Here is a 24,447-nt window from a genome sequence, read left to right as displayed (position 1 = left end):
ATTTGCTTTGATTTAAAATTGCAGTTCGCAAAATCGAGATTTACTTAGTTCCTGTAAGAAGTTGTACAACGTTTATGCTTAAAAAGTAAATCACCTTCTATACCTAACTAACTAGTTGCGCTAGCTATATTAAACAAATGCCATTAATACTGTGTCAAATTTAATTTTAGTACGTTACCTATATGTAGGAGTATGTTATGCAAGAAAGAACTATTCGCGAACACCGTACGTCGTTATGAGAATTATCACCCGACCCGTTTATAACCGCGAAACAGTTACACACGTCATGACAAAGCTTATACGGTGCGCGTAAGTCAACAGCAATTCATAAGAATCCAGGTGAAGTGGGTGCTGTCGGTACTTACTTACGTGCTCGGTGCTCGGGAGGATCTCCCCTCGCCGCAGAGATTATGGCGGCGCCATCAAATATGCATAAAAGCCGTAAAATGCCACACTTAACCGCTCCCCGACGCCTCGCGGCGTTGTCACCTGCATGACTCGCTTCGTCATAAGTAACGTAATGTTCAGTATGTTATTTTGATGAATTATCTTGAAGATGAATCTTAATAAAAAAAAGGTTGTCTGTAAAGTCGGTTTACTGACGATAGTTGAACGTGACAATGTCATAAAAAAATATTATCGCAATTATCGTTGCTATAAACAATTGACACCACATTCACTTTTTACTGAACTTCATATTTGACGAAAACATGTAAATGTATTTTTGTATGGCAGCTGTCCACGCGGATGCATCGCTCCCTCAAGTAGGAGAGAGACAGATGTCGAACGCTGCCGAACGCGGAGGCCGATTGTGCCTCTTTGTTGCTCGTTGCGCGCTCTCGCTTGCACTTCAAGCCTTAAATGGAACGCCTCAGTGCGAGGTAACGCCGCATGAGTCATGTTTTTCCGTGCGTGCAGCCGGCTCCATCGAATTATAAGACGTTGTCACGTCAAAAAAAGCAATAATCGTACTAAATATTTAATTGTAATCTCAAAATTTATTCACGAAAGGATTAAATATTTAACAACAAATTAATATACATAGTAAATATATTTCAAAATATGTCATTTTACCCTAAAGGCTTAGTAAGCATCTACATGTACGTAATACTTAAAGAGCAACTTCAATAAGATTTCGGTCAGAAATAAATCAGATCCTGTTGAATTTAGAATCGTTATAATATCCATTCAATGCGTGTAAATATTTCAATTGGTTTTATCAAGCTTTACTTACTGCTCGTTCATATACAAAGCCAAGTTTACGCGATTCAACGTTGCCACAATTCGAGCCGTCTCCAGACAGATGCTCAGACGTAGTAGTAATTAAAAATTGCCACCGCCTCATAAATTTACATGAGAACATGAAACGTGTAGCAGGCTACTTAGACTTTATTGTAATTTCGATTCATAGGTACAAAATTACTATCACAATCTTTCGTAATATAATATAATTTAATTTTCTGCTTTATTCGTAATTTTTGGATTTCGTTGTTACTTTTCTTTTTAAAATGCACTTAATGCGGTTGCGGTTTGAAGAGTAGGAGGAAATCTGCAATTACAATACCACTATGAGTGTGGTGTTTATGAAATCCGGTAACCCCTTAACACCAGACGGACAAATTAGTCGGTTCGTTGAAACCAATAAAAATCTTTTCATTAATTAATGAGATTATGTTGATTGACTGTTAATGAGGCTTATGAAAATAATTACCGATAGAATCGATTAATGTGCTGTTGTCGAAAATATAGTAAAAGGATCGTTCAGCATTATTTCAGTACCTAAATAATGCAATCAATTTCATTATTATTTCTCTTTTTTTATTGCTTATATCGGTGGACGAACTTACAGCCCGCCTGGTTGTTATGTGGTTACTGGAGCCCATAGACATCTACAACGTAAATGCGCCATCCACTTTGAGATATAAATTATAAGGTCTCAGTATAGTTACAACGACTGCCTCGCCCTTCAAACCGAAACGCATTACTGCTTCACGGTAGACATAGGCAGGGGGTGGTATCTACCCGTGCGGACTCACAAGAGGTCCCACCACCAGTAAAAAAGTCCACATTAAGTCCACATTTTAATTTTAATTATTTATTATTAATGTTTGTTATACATCTAATGATTTTAGTATTCGTATTGACGAATTTTCTTTAAATACACTTCGTTAGAAACAAGCACACTCATTACCGAGTACAATCCATTTGTCAAGCCCTCCACATTCTCAGAGATTCACGCGCCATCAACTAAATACTGAGTGAAAATCTACAATCCCATTATAACAATCACCTTTCGCGTTCATTACTTCAAGCTAAGATACTAAATTTAAATTAACAGTTCCCTCGTTAGTCAAACGACGCAAGAATCTAGTGAAGGTATTATTATATTGTGATAAATCGAAACGTCTCGATTCTAGGCTTTCATTGTTGCGGGTATTGTATTTCAATGTATCAAAATCAAAATATTTTGCATTGTATTAACGTTTTTTATTTTTTTTATTGCCCTTGTATGCAGACGAGCATACGGCCCACCTGATGGTGAGTGGTTACCGTCGCCCATGGACTTCAGCAATGCCAAGGGCAGAGTCAAGCCGCTGCCTACCGCTTAATACTCTCCACAAGCCACGTTTGAAGAAGGACATGTCATAGCGCTCGGGAAACACCGATTTTTAAGTTTTTAAGGAATTTAATTTTTTAAGTAATTCACAGTGAAATATGATACGAAGCACGAATGTTTCATAATAGTGTTGTAAATACACCACATGTAATAGAAATACGTATTCGGTTTGTTAGGTAATTAGCCAAGTAACCGAATTAGCGAAGGTCGGAGAGTCATTGTATTAATTTTGCGTAATTTCGGCCATTCATAATATTCTGGTGTTTATGTATTGGTTTTTTTGTTAATGTAGGTAGGTAGACGCTTTCATGAACTTGTGTCAATGATCGGTGCTCCAAATCACAGCGTAAAGACCACCGGCAAAATTAAAACAAATCAGTCTCTATTGCATTGGAATAACGACGTTTTAGTTCGAACGAATAGCTCTTTTACGATTGATATATTATGTAAGTAGTTCCTAGCCGCTTGGAGAAAAAAAAAACTAGTGTACCGCATTAGTGTCATAATGTTAGGTTGAGAAGCTGGTGGTAGGACGTCTTGTGAGTCCGCACGGGTAGAAGCTACCACCCTGCCTATTTCTGCCGTGAAGCAGTAACGCGTTTCAGTTTGAAGGACGGGGTAGCCGTTGTACAATTAAACTAAAACGTAGGCACATGTCTTAAAGTGGGGGGCGCCATTTAGGTATGTTGTTGATGCTTAGGGGCTTCCGTAACTACTTAACGCCAGGCGGGCCGTGAGCTCGTTCAACCATTACAGCGATAGAAAAAAAAACGAACATTCTATTTTATGCTCGATTATCTGACCTGAGAAATTGTCACGAGTAGTGATGGGTTAATGTTTACAGATCGAAACATAATTGTCAGTAAAGTTGACGTTACTTAATATATCTACTGCACAAAGCCATTATGATTCACATTAATACTTAATGATTCACATAAATTTACGATTCATTTTCGAATTTTCATCATTTCAATACAAATTTTATATTATTATTTATTTACGTCTCCACAAATGCAGATACCGCATTCCCTTCGTTTGTATAGTCAGAGACAGCCAATTTAGCCGTCGCCTCCGCTGTCTTTATCGTATCTTTAATGAACACTCATAAGCTCGCACACTACTTAACGTATTGTGTCGTGGTTTTGTCTGTTAGCTTTGCTGTTCACTACTTAGCCGTTTAGATGGGTATTCAGACGTGTATTATACGATTTTGGTTTTGGTAATCCTTAATGTATTTGAATGCAGTAGTAGTAAGAATGTAATATATCTCGAGCAGAATGAATTCGATACGTTATTATTGAAAAGTTATTTCCTAAAATTCGTTTCTTTGTTGCATTGTGCAATTGTAGTTGAAGTTGTTGGTGCGTCAAATAAAAATTACGATAAAGGATTTAGGTTTTTATTGACGGTAGGAGTTTAAAAAATGGCAAGATGGTGTAACATATACTGGCGCATAATACGTCTTCTAAAAAATAAATAAGCTGGCATTGTATTGTAATTTTCCACACGTGACTTGTGTATCCCAGATCTGGCATTCCCAACAAGAGTTGACCTTTAGCTGTCGTATACTGTTAATCAAATCAAACTGTAACATGAATGTATTGTGTGGCAACCCTAACTAATACAACAAAAATAACAAGCTTGTATTTAAAATTTATTTACTGGTAGTAGGACCTCTTGTGAGTCCGTACGGGTAGGTACTACCGTCCTGCCTATTTGTTCCGTGAAACAGTAATGGGGTTCGATTTGAAGGGTGGGGCAGCCGTTGTAACTATACTGAGACCTTATAACTTATATCTCAAGGTGGGTGTAGATATCTATGGACTCCAGTAACCAATTAACACCAGGTGGGTTATAAGCTCGTCCATCCAAGCAATAAAAAAAATATATAAACGTGATTAGATAAATGTATATTGTAAGAGCGATGACACCGTATTTCGCCTCTTTAGGTCGTGTCTGAAGCGGACTAGCAATGCAAAAGACAGCATACTATGGTATGGTATGGTGACTGAGAGAAAACTAATCGCTAATCGCATGAATACTGAGACCTTAGAAGGTAGGTGGCGCATTTACGTTGTAGATGTCTATGGGATCCAGTAACCACTTAACACCAGGTGGGCTGTGAGCCCGTCCAACCAACAATGCAATAAATAAATAAAAAATAACATTTAACCATCATTAATTTTTTGTCTTTGATTCGTACTTACATTGTTGTTTAATATCAGCATTAGAAAATACGCCACCGTTTTTTATTTAATATAATCTTTAAAACAATTTCCATAAGCAGCACTCATCCATCTGCAGTGAAGCGTGAAAACAAAGTCAAAAACTTTACGGAAACATTATCATAGATAAATATGTAAAAATACGTCGTAAAATAACTTTTCATCGGGCCCCTGCGTCTTAGTGAAACAATGTAGGCTTTCAAGGGAAATGCTAATATGAGACCGTTACGAACAAATTGATACTCGATCGTCGCTCATATAAAATACTCTGCGAACGAGATCGCCCCATGAATAATAAAGAATCCTCGAAGCGACGCGACGTGTCTCCCGCCTACAGGGTATTTTTAAGACTTGTCAGAAAACGTACTGGGATAACAAAATTTTGAAGTATATAAACGGTAAAATGAGTTATGAAAAAAATACAAAAATACAATAGATTTCATTTCATACTAGCGACCCGCCCTCGCTTCGCTTCGGAAACTGTAATTTATTACTGATTTCTCCACAATTTAATGGATGTTATTATACATATAAACCTTCCTCTTCAATCACTCTATCTATTAAAAAAAAACCGCATCAAAATCCGTTGCCTAGTTTTAAAGATTTAAGCATACATAGGGACAGAATAAGCGACTTTGTTTTATACTATGTAGTGATGAGACAGTTCGTAGGAGAAACAGTTCGTAATGCAAAAGCATTTTAACACGTACGGTAGTAACTTTAATTGCTAAGAATAAATGTCAACGTTAAAGGCATTTATTCAACCCGTTTTTTCAACTATTTAAACTGAACATTGAAAACTAGTAATTGTGTTCTAGTATACACTGTAATACTATAGACATCGTTGTGACTATTTTCTGATAAAAAAAATCAAAGGCTGTGTCTGCCTCTAAGAAAAAAACAAAGAAAGAGTAAAGAAATCCGTAGTGTAATAATTTTATGAAAACCAAAAACGAATTAGATTGTAATATTCTTATCACATTTTGAAAAACCTTTGAAGCTAAGATTTTATGCGAATGTTGAGTCTGCTTATTAGAATTTATTTTTGATTCAACTGCATTTTTATTCTAGATCCGTGAATGAGCATAGTTAATAAGAAAAGAGATCATCTGTGTCCATAGACATGACAATCTGAATGCTAGAGGGCAGTGGGCATCTTCACCATTAGTCCATGACGATTTGTGTAGTTGGTGAAACATATTGCTGATTTTAAGCGAACAGTGGTAAAGCTATTATTTTCAAGTGGCGTAGACTCTCATAGTCGAATGCTAGATGGGTATTGGAACCTATAGATGAAGACAATTGTTTTATGTTACGGTTTTTTTTTGTTTTTAAGCTGTAATAAAGTATTAGTAATAAATAATAAAAATAACGGTTGTCTTAAAAAACAAAACACGGTATACGTCTACTTTACGGCCTACACAGGTAATACATGTTCACCATCAAAACTACTATTTAATTGAAATCAATCAAAGTAAACTAAATTATATTCATTTTTTTTATCTTTTATTTTATTTTATTACTTAGATGGGTGGGCGAGCTCATAGCCCACCTGGTGTTAAGTGGTTACTGGAGCCCATAGACATTTACAACGGAAATACACCACCCACCTTGAGATATAAGTTCTAAGGTCTCAGTATAGTTACAACGGCTGCCGCACCCTTCAAACCGAAACGCATTACTGCTTCAGGGCAGAAATAGGCGGGGTGGTGGTACCTACCCGTGCGGACTCACATGACGTCCTACCACCAGTAATAAACCTTCAACAAAATAGCCGTATTTGAATTAATAATCAAAATAATCACTTCAAATCCACAAGCCTATTACGTGTTATTAATACTATGAAACGTAAACGATACGTAATAGGTATGTATTAACTCGCTCGCGGTTGAGTAATCCCCGATTATATTGAATTAACATCCTTTAACGTTACGAACGTTTCTAACGGTAATTTATGAGTGATTCTATCGGATAATTGTTAGTTAGTTTCTGCAGATGTATTTAATGGCTATGATTTCTGAATTGATAATTATGTTTTAAGCATTTGTGATTATAAATACTTGTTATGTAACCAATTATTTGGTACATTGATTTTGAAGTTAAAATCTTTGAGTACAGGACAATAGTGATAATATTTTCCCCTGTACATTAATTGTTTTGAATATCGAACTTTAAAAAAATCTTAAAACTTAATTTAATTTTAAAGGCAACGCAATAATAATGTCAATTAAAATAAGTCGATTGGTACGTAGGATACTGAAACAAGACGAAATATTTAATAACAGTTGAAAATATCGATGATATTTATGTTCGCCGCACAGACGCATTGATACATTAAATTCATAAACAATCCTAAATTGAAACTACTGAACTCAGCCCTTCGAGTACGAATGTGGCGTGTAGTGTTTACCTGCCGAATCCGCACAGACAATTAGCTCTTTATGTGATTAAACGCTCTACGCATCCGCAGGTGTCGACACGCCGACACACACATGACACGCTAACGTTTATCGCGCAACGTTTACGCAGTGATTTGTGGAATAGGGACGTGATTAAGTGCCTGTTTACTAATTTACTGATGTACTCGAACGTCTTTAGCTGAAGTGCTGCTTGATAAATATGTTTTTGTTGTAAATCAATTGTTATGTTTGATTTGTTCTTTTGTCATGTATTTTCAGGTGTAATTGGAGTCTGTTTTAAAAAAAATCATTTTTAAAAAATAGCATTTTCCAACTGACTCGGCTTCGACTTTTCGTCTGACAAAAGACTCGGGTTCCAAAGCCAGTAAATAAATACACAGATTGCAATAGCTCACTTAATATTGCTTTATTTGTAATAGCGACCCGCCCTCGCTTCGCTTCGGAAACATTAAAACACACATGAAACCAAAAAAATAAAAAAAAATTTTTTAAAAAAAAAGTAGCCTATGTTCATCAGGGACAATGTCGGCTTCTAATGGAAAAAGATTTTTCAAATCGGTCCAGTAGTTTCGGAGCCTATTCGAAACAAACAAACAAACAAATTTTTCCTCTTTATAATATTAGTATAGACTCCACTTGTACAATCTTTAGATATCTGCTCACTACTCAATACACTGCTTTCTGTCCCGTTTTTTCAGACTACCGCCTTTTTTATTATGTCACGTCCCCACTACTACCATTGCTCCCACCAACAGTGTTGCTGTTTGGCAATCCGATAATTGCCTTAACTTTAACATGATACATTTTATTTTTATTTTTTTAATATTTTACAACAAACCTTACACAATGAATATTTAGTTTACTTTGATCTTAATTAAATCTAAACTAAGTGAATAATATATTTAATATTACATATTCAAAATATAATAAATTGAGAATACACCGTCATGTATGTTATCTAGTGTGGCGTGTATTGAGCATCGTGCATTCAGGGTTGAAGTAAATGTCGAGAGACAGGTATGAAGGAAGTGGCTCACAATGGAATGGTCTGACGGGATGCTTGGAGGTGTCTCGACGGCCGCCCACAGAATTAATAACTGCATAGATGTGAATCCTCCTAATATTAATTAAATCTAAAATAATTTGTATTCTATTAAGATGTGTTAGAGTTTTAAGATTGTCACCGTAACTTATCTTTAAAGTCAGTTTCGCAGTTACTCTCGCAAAAAAATGTAAAGCCGATTGAGATTACGAATACTGAATGTTTAGGCAATGGGAATCTTAGAAATGAGGTAGATGTGCATTTATTACGTTATATGGAAGTGAACTTCACGAGAAATATAGCCATATTATAGTTTTACTCTATAGTGCGATTCGTGGCATGTTACCCCTGTTTCAAAATCTATTTAATTGAAATTACATAAATTTAAATAACACAATAAATCATTTACGAATACGCATAGAATTGAAATTGGCTATATAGGAAAAAAACATTCTGCAAGAAGTTAGCTTTTAGATTTAGCTAGCCGATTAATGTAAAGTTATTTTTTTAAGAGCATTATTATCAAATTAAATGACAAATCTGTAGCTTATTTAGACTACGTATAAATAGTTGCGGTAAACACAAGAAGGCTTATTCAGAAGCGAGTGCATCGGCCTTCGGCAACGAAGGAGCATAAAGATATTGAGCGTGTATTGTCGCGGGCTTCATTGTGTGCCGGCGCGAATCTCCGCCGATAGCGGCGTCCGGCACCGGCCGTGTTGTCTGCCTAATTGTTATATTCCGAACAAAGAACCAGCAGAAACAAACGGCGTCACTGCTCGTTAACTCTAACACTAAACGCTCCCCGTAATAACGTGTCTTCAAACAATTGTACATTTCCAACATGTTAGGAAATTGCCAGTAGCGTATAGCACGATCGCGATGCGCTTTTGTTGCGAAACGATTTCCGACTTTGTAAATTGAAAACATTCGAGTCGATCCGCATCGCGTCAGTAAATATTAGGTGGATTTAAAAATACGATTTTGTATTTTTCGTATTAATGAGTTGAGAGGAGGCGTTTCGTCGGTGTAGCGCTAATGATCTTCGTTTTCGTATTTCGTTTAAATCGACGTTTATTCGCTTTAAAAGTGGAATTCGAACGGCGTCAGTGAGCGATCGGCCCCGCCCGTTCTCCGGCATCAATCATTTTTAGAGGGTTTCGCTTATCCGACTTTTCTTCCTGCCTCCTCGGCTGCTACCAACTTTTACATCGAATGATCTCCGCTGAACCAACAGAGCGTTCTTGGTAGCCGCGTTTTGTATTATTTTTTTGAATAAATAATATTATTCCTCGAGGGAAAGGGGATTGGATTTCGTTAAATATGGTTTAGTAATTGAATTGAAATCTCTCAATGTCGACGTTCAATTAAGCCTTAAATTTCGTTTTTGATGAAGGAATTTCCTTTGTTTCTCGGATTTAATAAACGAGTTTTCATTAAATACTGGCTTATTATTTTAGAACAACGTACATGGTAATTAGCATCTGCCCAAGTTTTCGGGAGTTTTGGTCACAATTAAAACTATTTTTATTTTATTTATTTTTTTATTGCTTAGATGTGTGGACGAGCTCACAGCCCACACATGTTACTGGTGGTAGGACCTCTTGTGAGTCCGCACGGGTAGGTACCACCGCCCCGCCTATTTCTGCCGTGAAGCAGTAATGCGTTTCGGTTTGAAGGGTGGGGCAGCCGTTGTGACTATTCTGAGACCTTAGAACTATATCTCAAGGTGTGTGGCGCATTTACGTTGTAGATGTCTATGGGCTCCAGTAACCACTTAGCACCAGGTGGGCTGTGAGCTCGTCCACACATCTAAGCAATAAAAAAAAAAAAAAAAAAAAAACCTGGTGTTAAGTGGTTACTGGAGCCCATAGACATCTACAACGTAAATGCGCCACACACCTTGAAATATAAATTCAAAGGTCTCAGTATAGTCACAACGGCTGCCCCACCCTTCAAACCGAAACGCATTACTGCTTCACGGCAGAAATAAGCGGAGCGGTGGTACCTACCCGTGCGGACTCACAAGAGGTCCTACCACCAGTAAAAAAATTATTTGTATATTTTAGTTTCATATTGGTTTTGTCATTTACATTTTTCAAATTAACCTTTCTAATAATTTACATTTTTAGTAATTACGAACGAATCAATATGAAGTAAAAATATTTAACATAGTTTATAGGTCTTTCACATAATATTACTGTTGAAATTTTTTAACTAATAATGTTAATTTACCAAATTACAATAAAGATTTTCGAAGGATTAATGTTCCTTATAAAATTCTTCGATTATTACATGTAAGCCTTATTACCCTCAGTAAAGAGTTTTTTTTCTGTATCATTTGCGGAAACAGATATAAAAGAATACGTATCACGTATACCAACTATCTGTAAAAAAGACGTTGATTTCAACCAGTTATCGAATACTAGACCCGTGGTACATTAGTTATTGTCATTGACATTAGTTAGTTCACAATAACATATTACCCGTGTCTATCATTCTCAATTTTAAAATATAATCAATCATCTTGTTAATGCATTAATTACAATATATCCATTACGGGTATTGTCAAAAGTGATTAATGATTGTGTCGGACGCAAGATTTTTAACTAAGTTAAGATTAAAATAGCTTAGGGTATTATAATTCCGCGGGCTCCGGGCGAGGAATCCGTCATCTCTCCCTTGCAAATTATAATGACACATCCGCCGGGAGGTTTTAAGCCAATTCAACTTAGCCAATCCCGATGCCTTGGTTTTTCCTTAACGACGTTCGAAAATTTCAACGTGGAAACGGTGAGGTAATACAGATTTTTAGCTTTTATAATTGACGAAGTTTTTATGCGAATACATTGAGATTTTAGGTGAACATTTTTTTAATATCTAACATGAACTTACATACATATGAGCTCTTCTGAAATAATATAATTTGTTTTCGTGTTTATCAATGCAAGCATATCTGATTTTTAATAAATACAATGACAAAGTTGTTAAAAAAAATCGTAAACAAGTAAAAAAAAAACGAAATGCAGAACAAGGGTGTTCCAAACGAGTCTAAATTGAATTTTTAATGCAATACCAATAATAACTTCCGAAGCTGCAATTCCAAACATCGATTCGCGAGGGTTCGCTCCTTTAGGAAACAATTTGCGGTAAAAATCCTGACTGATAGACGCGATATGAGCAACGGGAGTGTTTTTTTTTTTCGTTTTTTTTTCCGCGGCGCACGGGGGGATCTCGAACGACTGATCTTTGTTTTATGAGAACGATTAAGAAAAGCATATTTGAAGTGTGTACTCGTATTTATTTGCGCCCCGAGAGGGAAGTCGCGCTTCATTGATCCCTAATCGTTTTTCGCATTTTATATTGGTGTACTTCAATACGAGGGCTACGTGTATGTAGGAACGGGGAATTAACGAAATTAAAATTTGAATCTTGCTCGCGACATAACTCAACTCGTCGCGGAGTTGAATCCGGCTATTTTCTCACTTAATTTCGCGGTGTTAAGCGTTGTATTGTGGCGCGAGGCGTCTGCTCGGTCGGTGATTAGAATGCTAAGTACGCACCCTGGAAGGGTTGCTTTAATTGTGCGGTGCTCCTCGTGGACCGCGCTACCAAACATCACGGATTCGCCTACAACGCAGGCCGCACCGAAAGAAAATTGGGCACGTCTTCTCTGTGTTTTGGAAAGGGATTTAAAAGGGATATTTTGCTTTTGTGCGGGATTGCGCAAGTGGAATCAGAAATTCAACTTGTAATGCTTTAAATTATTTCATACAAAACAGAGCTGATTGTAATTCAATGTCGGTTAGGTATGGATTTATTAATTTGTATCTTCGTGTTTCTATAAATTTTAAATTTGCCGGTAATCAGGTTATAAAGTGTATGTCAAAGATTTTTATAATTTTTTTATATTTTTTTATTGCTTAGATGGGTGGACGAGCTCAGAGCTCATCTGGTGTAAGTGGTGTCTGGAGCCCATAGACATCTACAACGTAAATGCGCCACCCACCTCTAGATATAAGTTCACCTTGAGATAGCAATGAAATATTGTAGATTTTGTAAAAAATAAAATCAAAACTTATAAATTATTACCATTGAATAATTTCCTAGAAGCACTTACTGTGTTATTACAGAAATAAAGTTGACTAGCAATTACTTTCAAAAATCCTTTAGTATACAAATTTCGCATAGTTATCTGTGACTGTATGTACCTACTGTGTTAGAAGTTGTAAATATAAAATCCACATTAAAATATGCAAATATTTTCTTGTACATTCATAATAGCTGTTATGTAGATTTGCAATATAACCGTTAAAAATTAATTGCAAATGGCGTCTGCGTGATTTAGACGACCGAAATGTGGTCGTTAGTGCGAATTGAACGAAAGGGTGAGCTTGTTTTATGTCACCCTTACATAATTAAACTTTGCTACTCACTGCTATTTTTAGGAAAACTCCATCAAGTTTTGTAGCAGAAAAACGAGTGATTTATACTATAAAAATCTAATTCGAAAATAGGGTATAATGTTTATATCAATCTATAATATGGTTCTATTGTTTCGTCGCAGGGCATAGCGGAAAATAAAGGCATATTAATTATTCAACGCCACACTCGACGCAATCAGAATAAGTGGTGATGTTTCTGTCACAGGGAGCGGTGCGGCTGCGGCTCGCATGATTAGAATTCTTAAGCCGCGCCGAAGGCTCTTGATTAGAGGAAATTAAAATCATTATACTCCGGCGCGCTACAGTGCTACGTAAAAATAAGCGGGAAACGTACATAAAGAAGGCCCGGCGGAAACGGAAGCGGCACCATCTTGGAGCCGCCGGGCGGGAAAACAATGGATTCGTTAATTAACATTTTCTTACGCCTCGCGGCTGTCGAACGGCTTATCGGACAAAATATTTGTGACGTAGACTCAATGAAATTATAATTTCGTAATTAATTTCCATGAATATGCTCTTATGAAATTTCAGTTCAGAAACTTTATTGAATATTTGGCATCTGAAACCGTCTAATTTCGAAATCCTGTAATTCCAAATACCCTGTACTGTAAGACTCGATAAAATCTATTACGTTCGAAAGTAAAATTAACTTATCAAAATGACATTCAGTAGTCAATAGGATGGGTGTTAAACAAAACACCCATAAGCCGGTAATTGTGACAGATTGGCGCCCGAGGCCCGCTGGTCAACACTGAAAAACGAGTGTCATTAATAACATGGCAGCAGATAAGGGCGGACGTATGTTCGTATCGATGACTGATTGATCGCTACCGACTATGGAATCGATGTTTGTCATTATTCATTGTGAAATCTGAGGAACAAAATTAAACCTGTTCTACTATTAATATATTATAGGTATGTTATTCATATCTATTTTGTACGGAATAAAATGTATTTTTTTTGTATTGTATTTTTTATTTTATTTACTTTATTAGCCTATGGTGTTTTAACGAGAGTAATTTATCTTTGTCTGTGAATATATTTCTATTCGAAGTTGAATTAAAGTTGTCAAAGTGGATTGGAAAAGATTTCACCATAAACAATTTTGAAATAAATACACTAATAAAAATAATATATCTTATGAAGAAGTGTAAAGAAAGTGTCCTATTAAAAAAATCTATTGGCAAAAAATCCTCTTTTGATGTATTTTTTTGATTCGTACACGGTCGACATACTCTTATGCAGGATTATCCGTATTATAAGAACTAGAGGTTCATATTTAAACTTATATGTATTGTTAAATGCCAAATTTGGATATTAGCCCCACACAGAGTAAAGAAGTCTGCTCGTCATACGAATGTCCACCCAAATTGGGAATCGAACTCATGACAGTTAGCTAACTACTGCACCACCGGGTCAGTTAATGTTAGTAATTAATCAAGGTTACCGTAATTTTTTTTTTTTATTGTTATTATATTATGGCAAACACCGAAGAAAATTCTTTAATGTTGTTAGTAATGTCTAGTGATAGTAAAAATAAAATTAATTGTTTGTGTGTATGTTTGTTTATGGATCTATGCGTTCGCGCATCTTGCGTTAAATTGAGTTCAAACTTTGTTAATTCTTGCTAGCACTTCAGTAAAGAATTTTGATACAGATTTTGGCACGCGAATAGCTTTAGCCAATTTAGGTTTTTTATAGATTTAACGCAAGCATTTGAGAATACTTAACCCACAAATATTTATCAGGGAGAAATGTGAAAGGATAACTTTTTAAGTATCAAATCTATTACAATTGGGTATCGATACTGAAAATCTCGATATGCAACAACTCCATCACTATTGTATCGGACGTTCATAGAGGCAATATTGACCTGACAGAGTGATTGTTCTGATAGAGTGGAGTCATTCGTTGAACTAAAATTCACTTGAATCTCGCTTGCATACAACGTATGGGAATGAATAGCGATATGCTCACATAAACTGTGGATGTTCGTGGTGATATTTCACTTATCAAGTGAAAGAAAGTTCTATTATTTTTGCAAAACTTTTTATTATGAATATTATAAATTATTAAATGCACCAAAATGATTAGCACTACGGCGTTAAAAAGTTTTTTTAATCACAGCACAATTTCAAAACAGATAAACAAAACTTTAGTGCATTTAATACGATTGAAAAAAATTAAAGACATCCTTCTTGGCTTAATAAAAAAAGGTTTAGTATAAGAAAATTTCCTTAAGTGGCAGTAGAGCATAGATATGATCAGCCTACAATGGTATGTCTAAATCTACTATTTGTGCTGCGAAGGGACATGCTAGCTTTCCATATCAATATTTTTAACTAGTATTAGACAATTAGTTAGTATAAGCCAATTTATGCCGCAAAGTAGTCATGTGTCCCAGCTTGAAGGGTGGAATAGCGGTTATGTACAAACTAAAACCTGAAACAGACTCCGCTCATTTAATACATGACAAATAAAAACTCTATAATTACTTAGTCAGTTTTGCTTAAAGATTAAACACTGATACCTCTACTAACTATGTGTTAATATTTAGAAAGATAGATAAATATATTAGAGTCTCTTGTTTAAACTATATAATCCAGGGAGTCTCCATCTTAAATACACCCATTAGGTTTGTTACAGGCATCATAATATAATCCGAGACTGTTATTATGAGCGCAGTATAAAGCATTTTTGTGTTTAAATAATTAATTCGAGCAGCGTAACAGTGTATTGCGTGGATTTATACAGTCGTAACATCGCAGTAAACCGCTGTTAGTGGTGGATTACCGTCATTAAATGCTGTGGCGGTTGTAAACCGACTGATCGATGCCAGCCCCGATGTTTATTGTCTATTATGAACGTCCACCGAAGGGACATTAGTGATGTAACACGCACGGATTTGTGTTGAGTTGCCTTTATTCTGAATTAATGACGGGAGCTACCTTTGTTTAGTAATTATTTCATATTCTATTTATTATGAAATAGATTTTAAATTAAATTAAAAATGGTTTGTTTTGGAAATTAAATAGCTTCACGGCAAATTAAGCAAGTACTCGTTCTCGAATAGTGCGTAGACTTATTATATCGTTCATTTATTACCACAATCGCAACTACCTCAATAATTAATCGTAATTTTTGACAGGCACCTGTCAATTTCGCAGCGCTCAACCCTTCACTAATCCGGGGCAAGACGCGAGATGCCGTCTCCTTAGCTGCTCCCTCGGAATAAATTAGCTTCCTCCCGGCCACATTGGGATATAAAATTTTGAATATGAATGGAAAATTTTGCATTCGTAATAAACCGCTTTTCCCTGTAACGGTGCAGATGCGTACTCGTGGACTGGATAAAAATGGAATATCTCGTGTCGTTCCTCAGGTGGCCGCCATAAATATTTATTAATTATTTTTTCAATAATCTCTCTCCTCCGGCGTATTCTCCGCGGACGGGGGATATCTCCGTCGTTAATTGCTTTTTGTTTCATTTGAATAAGTATTGTTTTTGACTGTTCGAGCGTGACGTCGAGTTTTATAAAATCTGCGCGATGAATAATTTTGTTAGGACAGAATAATTAAATCAGTTATTGATTTTGTTGTAATTTATGTAAAACTTTCAGTTGCTTGTTTCAACAGTTAATCATTTTATCACGTCATATCTAAAACTCGTAAGTTAGTGTATTCATCTTTGACCAAACCAACTTACTTTATAAATTTGATGTTCAACGGAGAAGCTTCATAAAGCTTCATTTTATGGATTTTATTTGTTAACTGAAACCTTTATTTAGGGATGTATCTAAAAATATATATTCACTCCGAGCAACCAATACTATGATATAAATAGTGCGTTAAAATGTTTAATAGGCTTATTTCAAATATTGTTTTTTTTTCATGCTTAGAAGAGTGGACGAGCTCATGGCTAACCTGGTGTTAAGTGGTTACCGGAGCCTACAGAAAACTACAACGTAAATGCCGCCAACCAGTTTTAACTTAGGTAAAAGCTTTTAACTTTTAACGCTGCTTTTAATTTATGTAATAACTCCTTTTCACTATACTATAGCGAATAAATGATTTCTTTCTTTCATTCTTTCCCCCCTTGGGACATGCGTTCCAAGTCTCAGTCTTACAGTACAATGGCTGCCCAACGTTCAAATCGAAACGTATTACTACTTTACGGTAACAATAGGCAAGAATGTGATATCTGTCCGTGCAGGCTCACAAAACGCCCTATCTATATATATAAAAATGAATTGCTGTTCGTTAGTCTCGCTAAACCTCGAGAATGGCTGGACCGATTTGGCTAATTTTGGTCTTGAATTATTCGTGGAAGTCCAGAGAAGGTTTAAAAGGTGAAAAAATATGAAAATACTTGGAATTATATAAAAACAAACCATTCTGTTTTTCCTTAGATGTGTCCCCTTGATGTGTCTTTTATTTATCGATTGAGGCACTACGAAGTCTGCCGGGTCAGCTAGTTACTAATAAAATTAAAAATGCGCGAGAAATATGCCATTTTTCAAGACTTTCAATCTGACAAACTTAAAATTATTTGATGAATCATCTATATTCTTAGCATTTTAAATAATAGTATACTTACAAGGATTTCTACCGCTTGTTTTAAGTAAGTACCGTGAGACATATTTGAACGATAGCATCAATTTGTCCGCGCCGTCGCCCCTGCACTATATTAATTTTTTATTTGATCAAGATAGTTAGTTACGCGGGTGAATATAGTTAGATAATAAGGCAATTTCAATATAATACCACATTTTAACGTCAAAAAATACACAGAGACGTGTCATTTCGTTGACAATTTGTAGGTCGTTTGATTCCAATTTCGCTTTTGGATCTAAGTATTTTTCATGTCGATTTTTAACTTTAATACTCGCATATTGCTGAGAAACATACGTAAAGGACGATGACCTATGATGTATTGAAGTATGCTTTAATTAGAAACGATTGTGCGGAAAGCTATAAAATACCAGCACGGATACTTGTGCCTACTGGAAATACTACGGTATTTCGTTTTACCATATTCCATCACATCGTGATTACTGTCGAAGACTGATGAGCATACGATCTATCAGTTGTATAGTTACTATCTGCTGCAACCGACAGTGAAAGGAGCAATATCAGGCCACTGCCTTAAGTTTAAGGTAAATACTTTATTATAATATTTCTGCCGTGAAGCAGTAATCCGTAGAAATTTATTCTACGTAATAGGGAAGAGAGATTTTACGTAATAGAGAGAGTGACCGATGTTGCTAAATTCCATGAATGAAGCCACAATGTTCTTGGGTAGGTTTCAATAGGTAGGTTTTTTTAAGATATTTTGCATTTGTTTTACTTATATAAACTGACTGAATTGGGCAATTGGGCTATTTAGGGAAGTTCATTTCGTTTTCACGGTTTCTCATAACATAATCAGAGATTTTATTTTACTTAGCTTTGTCGGGAACCTATCTTTAAGATACCATTCTCTATGGCATGAAAAAAGTATATGACTCAAAAAATGTTTTCAACAAATGTGCTGTTAATTTCTAGTTCGGTTTTCTATGTTCAATAAAAATGCACAAGGCAATGAGTGTATATCGTTTTTGTAAGCGAATTTGTCGTAGCACAATAAGAGATAGTGCTCTCTAAGCCTCATCATCGTCCACAATTTGTTTTGTTCCTTTACAATCCGCAAATGATAATTGCCATTCGGCCGATCGTGGCCAACTTATTTTGTCCTATCAATTTCACGCTCCACATGAAACTAAATTTAGTAAAATTCAGTACAAAATATATAATTTACGTCAAAGAAATGTGATAATTGATAGTTTGCTTTTAAATTGTATCCGAGAATAGTATACTTTGAACGGTTTACTATAAGACCATAGTAGTATTTTTCTTTCACGAAATTTGTAATTATTATCAAAATTAAAAAAGGTTATTTAATACATATGTAAAAATATAAGGTACCATGTATTATAAATATATAAGTTGTCCCGCAGTAGTCGAAATTCGACAATAATTAATTGAAATTATAAGTTTGACTATTGTACTTCTATAATCACAGATTTCGCCAAGACTACGCTATAGACAAATAATATTAAAGACAAACAATATTAACCTATTCTCAATTTGACCACAGACTTTAACCAATAACAAAAGTTTGACAATAAACAAAGAGTATATATATATAATGCGCGTGTTAAATACACGGTAGTGTGTGTAATGATTTTTTATTGATTTAATGTTTTATTAATGCATAATTTAGATAAAATATTAGCATTCTGCACTCCTTCTCTATGTTCTCTATAAGTGCCGGAAATTTTAGACTCCTCCGTTCGCGCAATTTTCATAAAAAGGGGTACAAAGTTTTTGCTTCACCTATTAATATAAATATATATATTCCCATAAATAAACCCAAAATTCGTTGACATGTAAAAATTAATTGAAATCGTCATAAATTGAACGCCGAATACGCATCGTGTCAAACGAAATATCAACTACACCGTGGTCCGATAAACATCGGAACAAATTAACCCGTACGGGTCCCGGCACGAGCCCGACACGGTATCGGAACATCTACGCAACGACATTGATTAAACCGATGATAGCGCGGAAGGGTTACGTAAATAGATATATCGTGACGTCATACTCAAGAATATCATACAAGCTTAAGATAGTGATCAAAGTGATTATTGTAGTACAGGTTGACTTAATCCTTACACTTTGTTATGCTCTGTAACAAATTTAAATATTTAATGTCAATTTTAAAACATCATGTTAGGGAAGCGCAAAATTTATCAATTGAGATTTTGTGTGCTTCTAATGTGAGTGACTACATGCCTAAAAGAGGCACATATTTGTTTTATAGTTATTTTTTTAAATTAGTGATCACAGTTGAAAACTTATTGTCAATACTCGTATAATATTGCAAAAGGTGATCAAATTATACTACCTCATTAGAGACCGCTGCATAAGAATGTATATAATCTGTGACATTATTTAAAATTACTGCTAAAAAATGAAGAAGTGAAAAAACTTTAACCACATAAACAGATGGAAAAAATAAATTAATTAATCCGCAGATTAGCAGTCTGACATGTTTGAAAGCGAGCTACATGATCATCACCATTTATATTGTGGTTCGCAATTACATCCTGCGCTAAAATTTGTCGAGTGGTAAACGGGCGACCGCTTATTGAAACTAAGGCGTACGTATACGACAAAAACGCGGGATTAGTGCACGGTTTCTTCAGTGTATCATCTCATAATTTCTATTACCGCATACAGTAAACTTGAATCGGAATGACGGGGCGTGAATTGGCGAAACCATTAACGCTAATGGTTTTGTTCGAGTCGGTTGGTGATCTCTTAGTGACAGATAGTAAGAAAAAAATAGATTATTTCTTATTAGTATGGCTATTGATCTGTAAAATAGAAAATTCTGCTTTTCTCAACGATTCTTTTTATTGATGAAACTGCATTAAGAATCAGTGGTAAATTCACTTATATTAGAAGGTGTACTCGATTGGAAAATCTGGAAGGGCAAAAGAGATAATTAAAAGTAAATGTCTTCTTAAAGAAAACTGTAAATTATTCGATAAGGGTTTTAATCATGTCCGTGATTCGGGAAACCATAAGGCAGTACTTTATAACTGCCATTTTAAATGAGCACAGTTTATTGAATTAACGTTTGACAAATCACATGAAATCGTATGCTAATGCTAATCACACGTACGGTCTCCGTTACAAATGCGTGGGAATATTCACCGGCGGTAATGCTTGGATCGCGTGAAATTGAACAATATACATCGTCGATTGACTTCGCTCAAAGGAAATGAATAGATTTCATTTTAGTGTCATTTGTAGAGCTAATGGCGCCTCATGCTAATGCGACGGTAAAGCGTGATGTCTTCGTATTTACCAGATTTTGTTTGATGGTTATTTTTGTTTATGTTAATTAGAAGATTTTGACGTTTTGTTGTGCAGCCAAATGTGTGGACTTCAAAGATACAAGTAAGTATTAGAGGGCAGGTTATACAAAGCAATTGGAGTATCGACCTCATTGCTCAAGGTGATGTCTAAAGGCTCTATTAATCGTCTAACACTAGACGGACCGTGAATTCATTCATCAATAGTATTTAAAAGGTAAAACATTAATTTGTTTGAAAAATAGTTAAACAAATTTCATCTAGTCTTTTTCATATAACGAGAAATTCATTGACATGAACATTAATTGATTATACTAGGTTAGAATTAATTAAAATACGATTTTAGAATTGACTCACTGAGGTATAATTACGTTAGTCATTACGTAGTATTATAATTTTTGTGCTTTAGATTTTTATTTCCCGTGTATTAATACAAAAGATAATAAATAGTTTTATTCGACCAAATTACCTTTGGAGTAGTAGCGTGCCCCCAATAAAACGTGGCTCAATTACGTCACAATGTCTTCTTTGTATTTTTCGTGGACGAAAAAAGCTCCGTAATAAATAATACCGTATGTCATTTCTCAGCACGTATGAAACTTATAACACGCGGAACGATTTCGTCTAACAATTTATTTGTAATAGAGCCTTGAGGTGGAGCGGCCCGTCAGGGATATTGAGGGTTCGACAGGATTCTTTTTTGTGATCTGTATTTTGAAACTTAACAAATTTCGATTGTAGTCTATGGTATATGTTAAATAGTGTAGTTTACGAGGATATTTGTATGAAATGTACAATTGCTCTTACAAACAGAACCAGTGATGATAGCCCATATAGCACTCAATTTATATTTTAGACTATCTATATGGGTATTTAGGATGCTTATAATCATATCATTAAATTGTAGTAATCGAATTATCCAATATAGCACTCAATTTATATTTTAGACTATCTATATTTAGGATGCTTATAATCCTATCATTGAAATTATAGTAATCGAATTATCCAAACCTTAAATCAGATTATGTATGAACAAAACATAAAGAAGAAAGAATGGTTAAAAATAAAATGTATTATGAATAAATTAGTGATAAATTAAATTTTTTGCTAGCTAAAGGAGAAAAGAAAATTGCACCGCGAATAACAGCAGTCCTGCCATATCACGAGATCTCTGAGTAAAGAGGCGCCATTCCGCCACGATTTGTGACTTAATCACTTTATTGGCAGCGGGGGAGCTGCCTTATCGGAAAGAACCTCAGGGCTGCTGATATATGAGTAAACAAGCTTGCACTTTTCCTCGACCGCTTTGGCGGTCACGACGGCCATAAACACGTCGCAAAAGTTTGAATTGCGATTACGGGGGACCGAAGCAGTTTAGAACGGTGCTTTTTGGTTAAAAAATGTATTTAACAAGTGCAAAAACACGCTTGAATAACAAGCTGAACTTTTTTTTTCCTTATGATCCTTGTCAGGATTCGATACCCTGACGTAATAAAATAATTGTATCGATTCATATTTGGAGAATACTTTGTTGAACTATTCCGTTACATAGGTAAACACAAGTCAAGCTAATAATATAATATTTATAAATGGCTAACTGTTAATAATTTGTCTTAAATATTCAAAGAAATAAAATATTTAAAATTTCTTATCTGAAGGGATTAGATAAGTGACACTAATATTGTAAGTGAAGATTCGTTGGAGCTTGTCAATGTTTTTTTTGCTTAGTTGGATGGCCGAGCTCACGGCTCACCTGGTGTTAAATGGTTACCGGTGCCTATAGACATCTATAACGTAAATGCCCCACACTTCAAGCCGAATGCATTACTGTTTCACGTTGAGAAAGAGACAGGTGGTGATATCCCACCACATAATTGATTCTAGACTACATTGAGTCGTCCAACATCAGATGATCTGTGAGCTCCTTCAACATTATAAGCAAAAAAAAAAAATTAACCAAAAAAAATGCAGACTCAGTATGTTTTGAAAATTTTCCTCAGTACTGTGGCTCTTCTTGGAATCGACGGTGGACTTTGAATTTTAATGAGTATGTCCAATGAAAAGTAAATAGTTTTGAATTTGACAAAGAAAAAAGCGATTTAAACAGTTTGACGTGCTTACCTTGATTGAGTCGTCATCGTTGTAGTCCCTCGCATCTGTAACAAAAACATCTTCGTTTAATAATAACTTAATTTATGAGTATCAGCAGGAAAGGGGTACCGGTATTTCCATATCCGCAGCGGCGATTAGCCACAGCGCACACTACAGCGCACCGGACCTAAATATGTTTGTATTTTGGCTTTACTTATACACGCACCTACCCAATATCGGATCCCTCTTGAGGATCAGCCATTACGCAGACTCTTAACGGCGGACGGTTTTAATTAAAAACTTCTTGCATTAGCATGTGTCCGCCCAATCATGATACTTATCCCTTCAAAATATTATTTAATTTCGAACGAAAGTCTCATCCGGTAGCTACGAGTTTTAGGAACCGGTTATGAATTAAATGTTCATTTTGGAATTTTTATGTAACCGAAAGAGCCTTCGATTTAATTTTTTTAAATTTTTTTTATTGCTTATGTCGGTGAACGAGCTCACAGCCCACCTGGTGTTAAGTGGTTACTGGAGCCCATAGACATCTACAACGTAAATGTGCCACCCACCTTGAGATATAACTTCTAAGGTCTCAGTATAGTTAGTTACAACGGCTACCTCACCCTTCAAACCGAAACGCATTACTGCTTCACGGCAGAAATAGGCAGGGTGGTGATACCTACCCGTGCGGACTGACAAGAGGTCCTATCACCAGTAACGGCCGTCTGGTGTAGTGGTAAGTGACATGGTCACTACACAAGGTGGTCGCGGGTTCGAATCCCGCCAAGGGAAGATATTTATATGATAAATATAAATGTCTTTTCCAGGGTTATGGTTGTATATAAAATTTATGTATGTGTATAATAAAAATATTACATTTATATCCGCTATCTGGTACCTGTAACACAAGTTCTTTACGAACTTATCACGGGACCAGTTAACGTGGCGTGATTGTTAGTAAATATTTATATTTATATTTAATGGACAATTATAATAATAAAGTAATATTTTAATAAGAATATTATTGAATTGATTTTATTATTGAGTTATTGGGGTATTGTATGTGCGGTTGTTTGTTGGGGTCCTAAACAAGCAATACGTTAGCGCAGGAGTACGGAGTCTTAGCGAGCGATAAACAAGAGCAGGTGTACTCGGCTCAACCGCTGCCCAGGCCAACTTGGAAAATATTCGCCGGCGTACAAACACACTGGTCTCGTTATGCATGCCTCGCTGGCTTTAATCACGGCGAACCCCGCCTGGGGCTCACCTTATGTTTTCACTATGTATTTTAATGTATCCCGTGAAGTTATCGGCGTATTGCATAAGAAAACGATAGATTTACATTTCAATGGGATAATTTTGAGTAACTATTTAAAAGAAGTTTGCTGATTTAAGTAGAGTTCAGTTGCTTTCATTAGAAATCGCCGGCAAAAAGTGTTATCCTAGAGTTAAATAAGTTTCATAAAGAAACATTCCTGTCTCGTATCGGCAAATATTATATAAAATTCGCGTAGTTACTGGTGGTAGGACCTCTTGTGAGTCCGCCCGGGTAGGTACCACCACCCAGTCTATTTCTGCCGTGAAGCAGTAATGAGTTTCAGTTTGAAGGGTGGGGCAGCCGTTGAAACTGTACTTGAGACCTTAGAACTTCTATTTCAAGGTGGGTGGCGCACTTA

At 35.6% G+C, this 24,447-nt stretch overlaps 1 protein-coding gene across 4 annotated transcripts in view; it reads right to left on the bottom strand.

Annotated features, from left to right (window-relative positions):
* Window positions 1-24,447, bottom strand: part of LOC114243178 (uncharacterized) — a 276,284-nt gene that overhangs the window by 46,340 nt on the left and 205,497 nt on the right. For all 4 annotated transcript variants that reach the window (XM_089730435.1, XM_089730429.1, XM_089730433.1 and 1 more), the window contains exon 4: window positions 22,796-22,830. In XM_089730435.1, the coding sequence (XP_089586561.1) occupies window positions 22,796-22,830 (35 nt within the window). The remainder of the gene's footprint in view (window positions 1-22,795; window positions 22,831-24,447) is intronic.

This window comes from Bombyx mandarina, chromosome 10 (assembly GCF_030267445.1).
Source record: "Bombyx mandarina strain Sakado chromosome 10, ASM3026744v2".
In the NCBI taxonomy this organism is placed as follows: domain Eukaryota; kingdom Metazoa; phylum Arthropoda; class Insecta; order Lepidoptera; family Bombycidae; genus Bombyx; species Bombyx mandarina.
The sequence above is the reverse complement of the archived record's forward strand: the minus strand, read 5'-3'. Positions and strand labels throughout refer to the sequence as shown.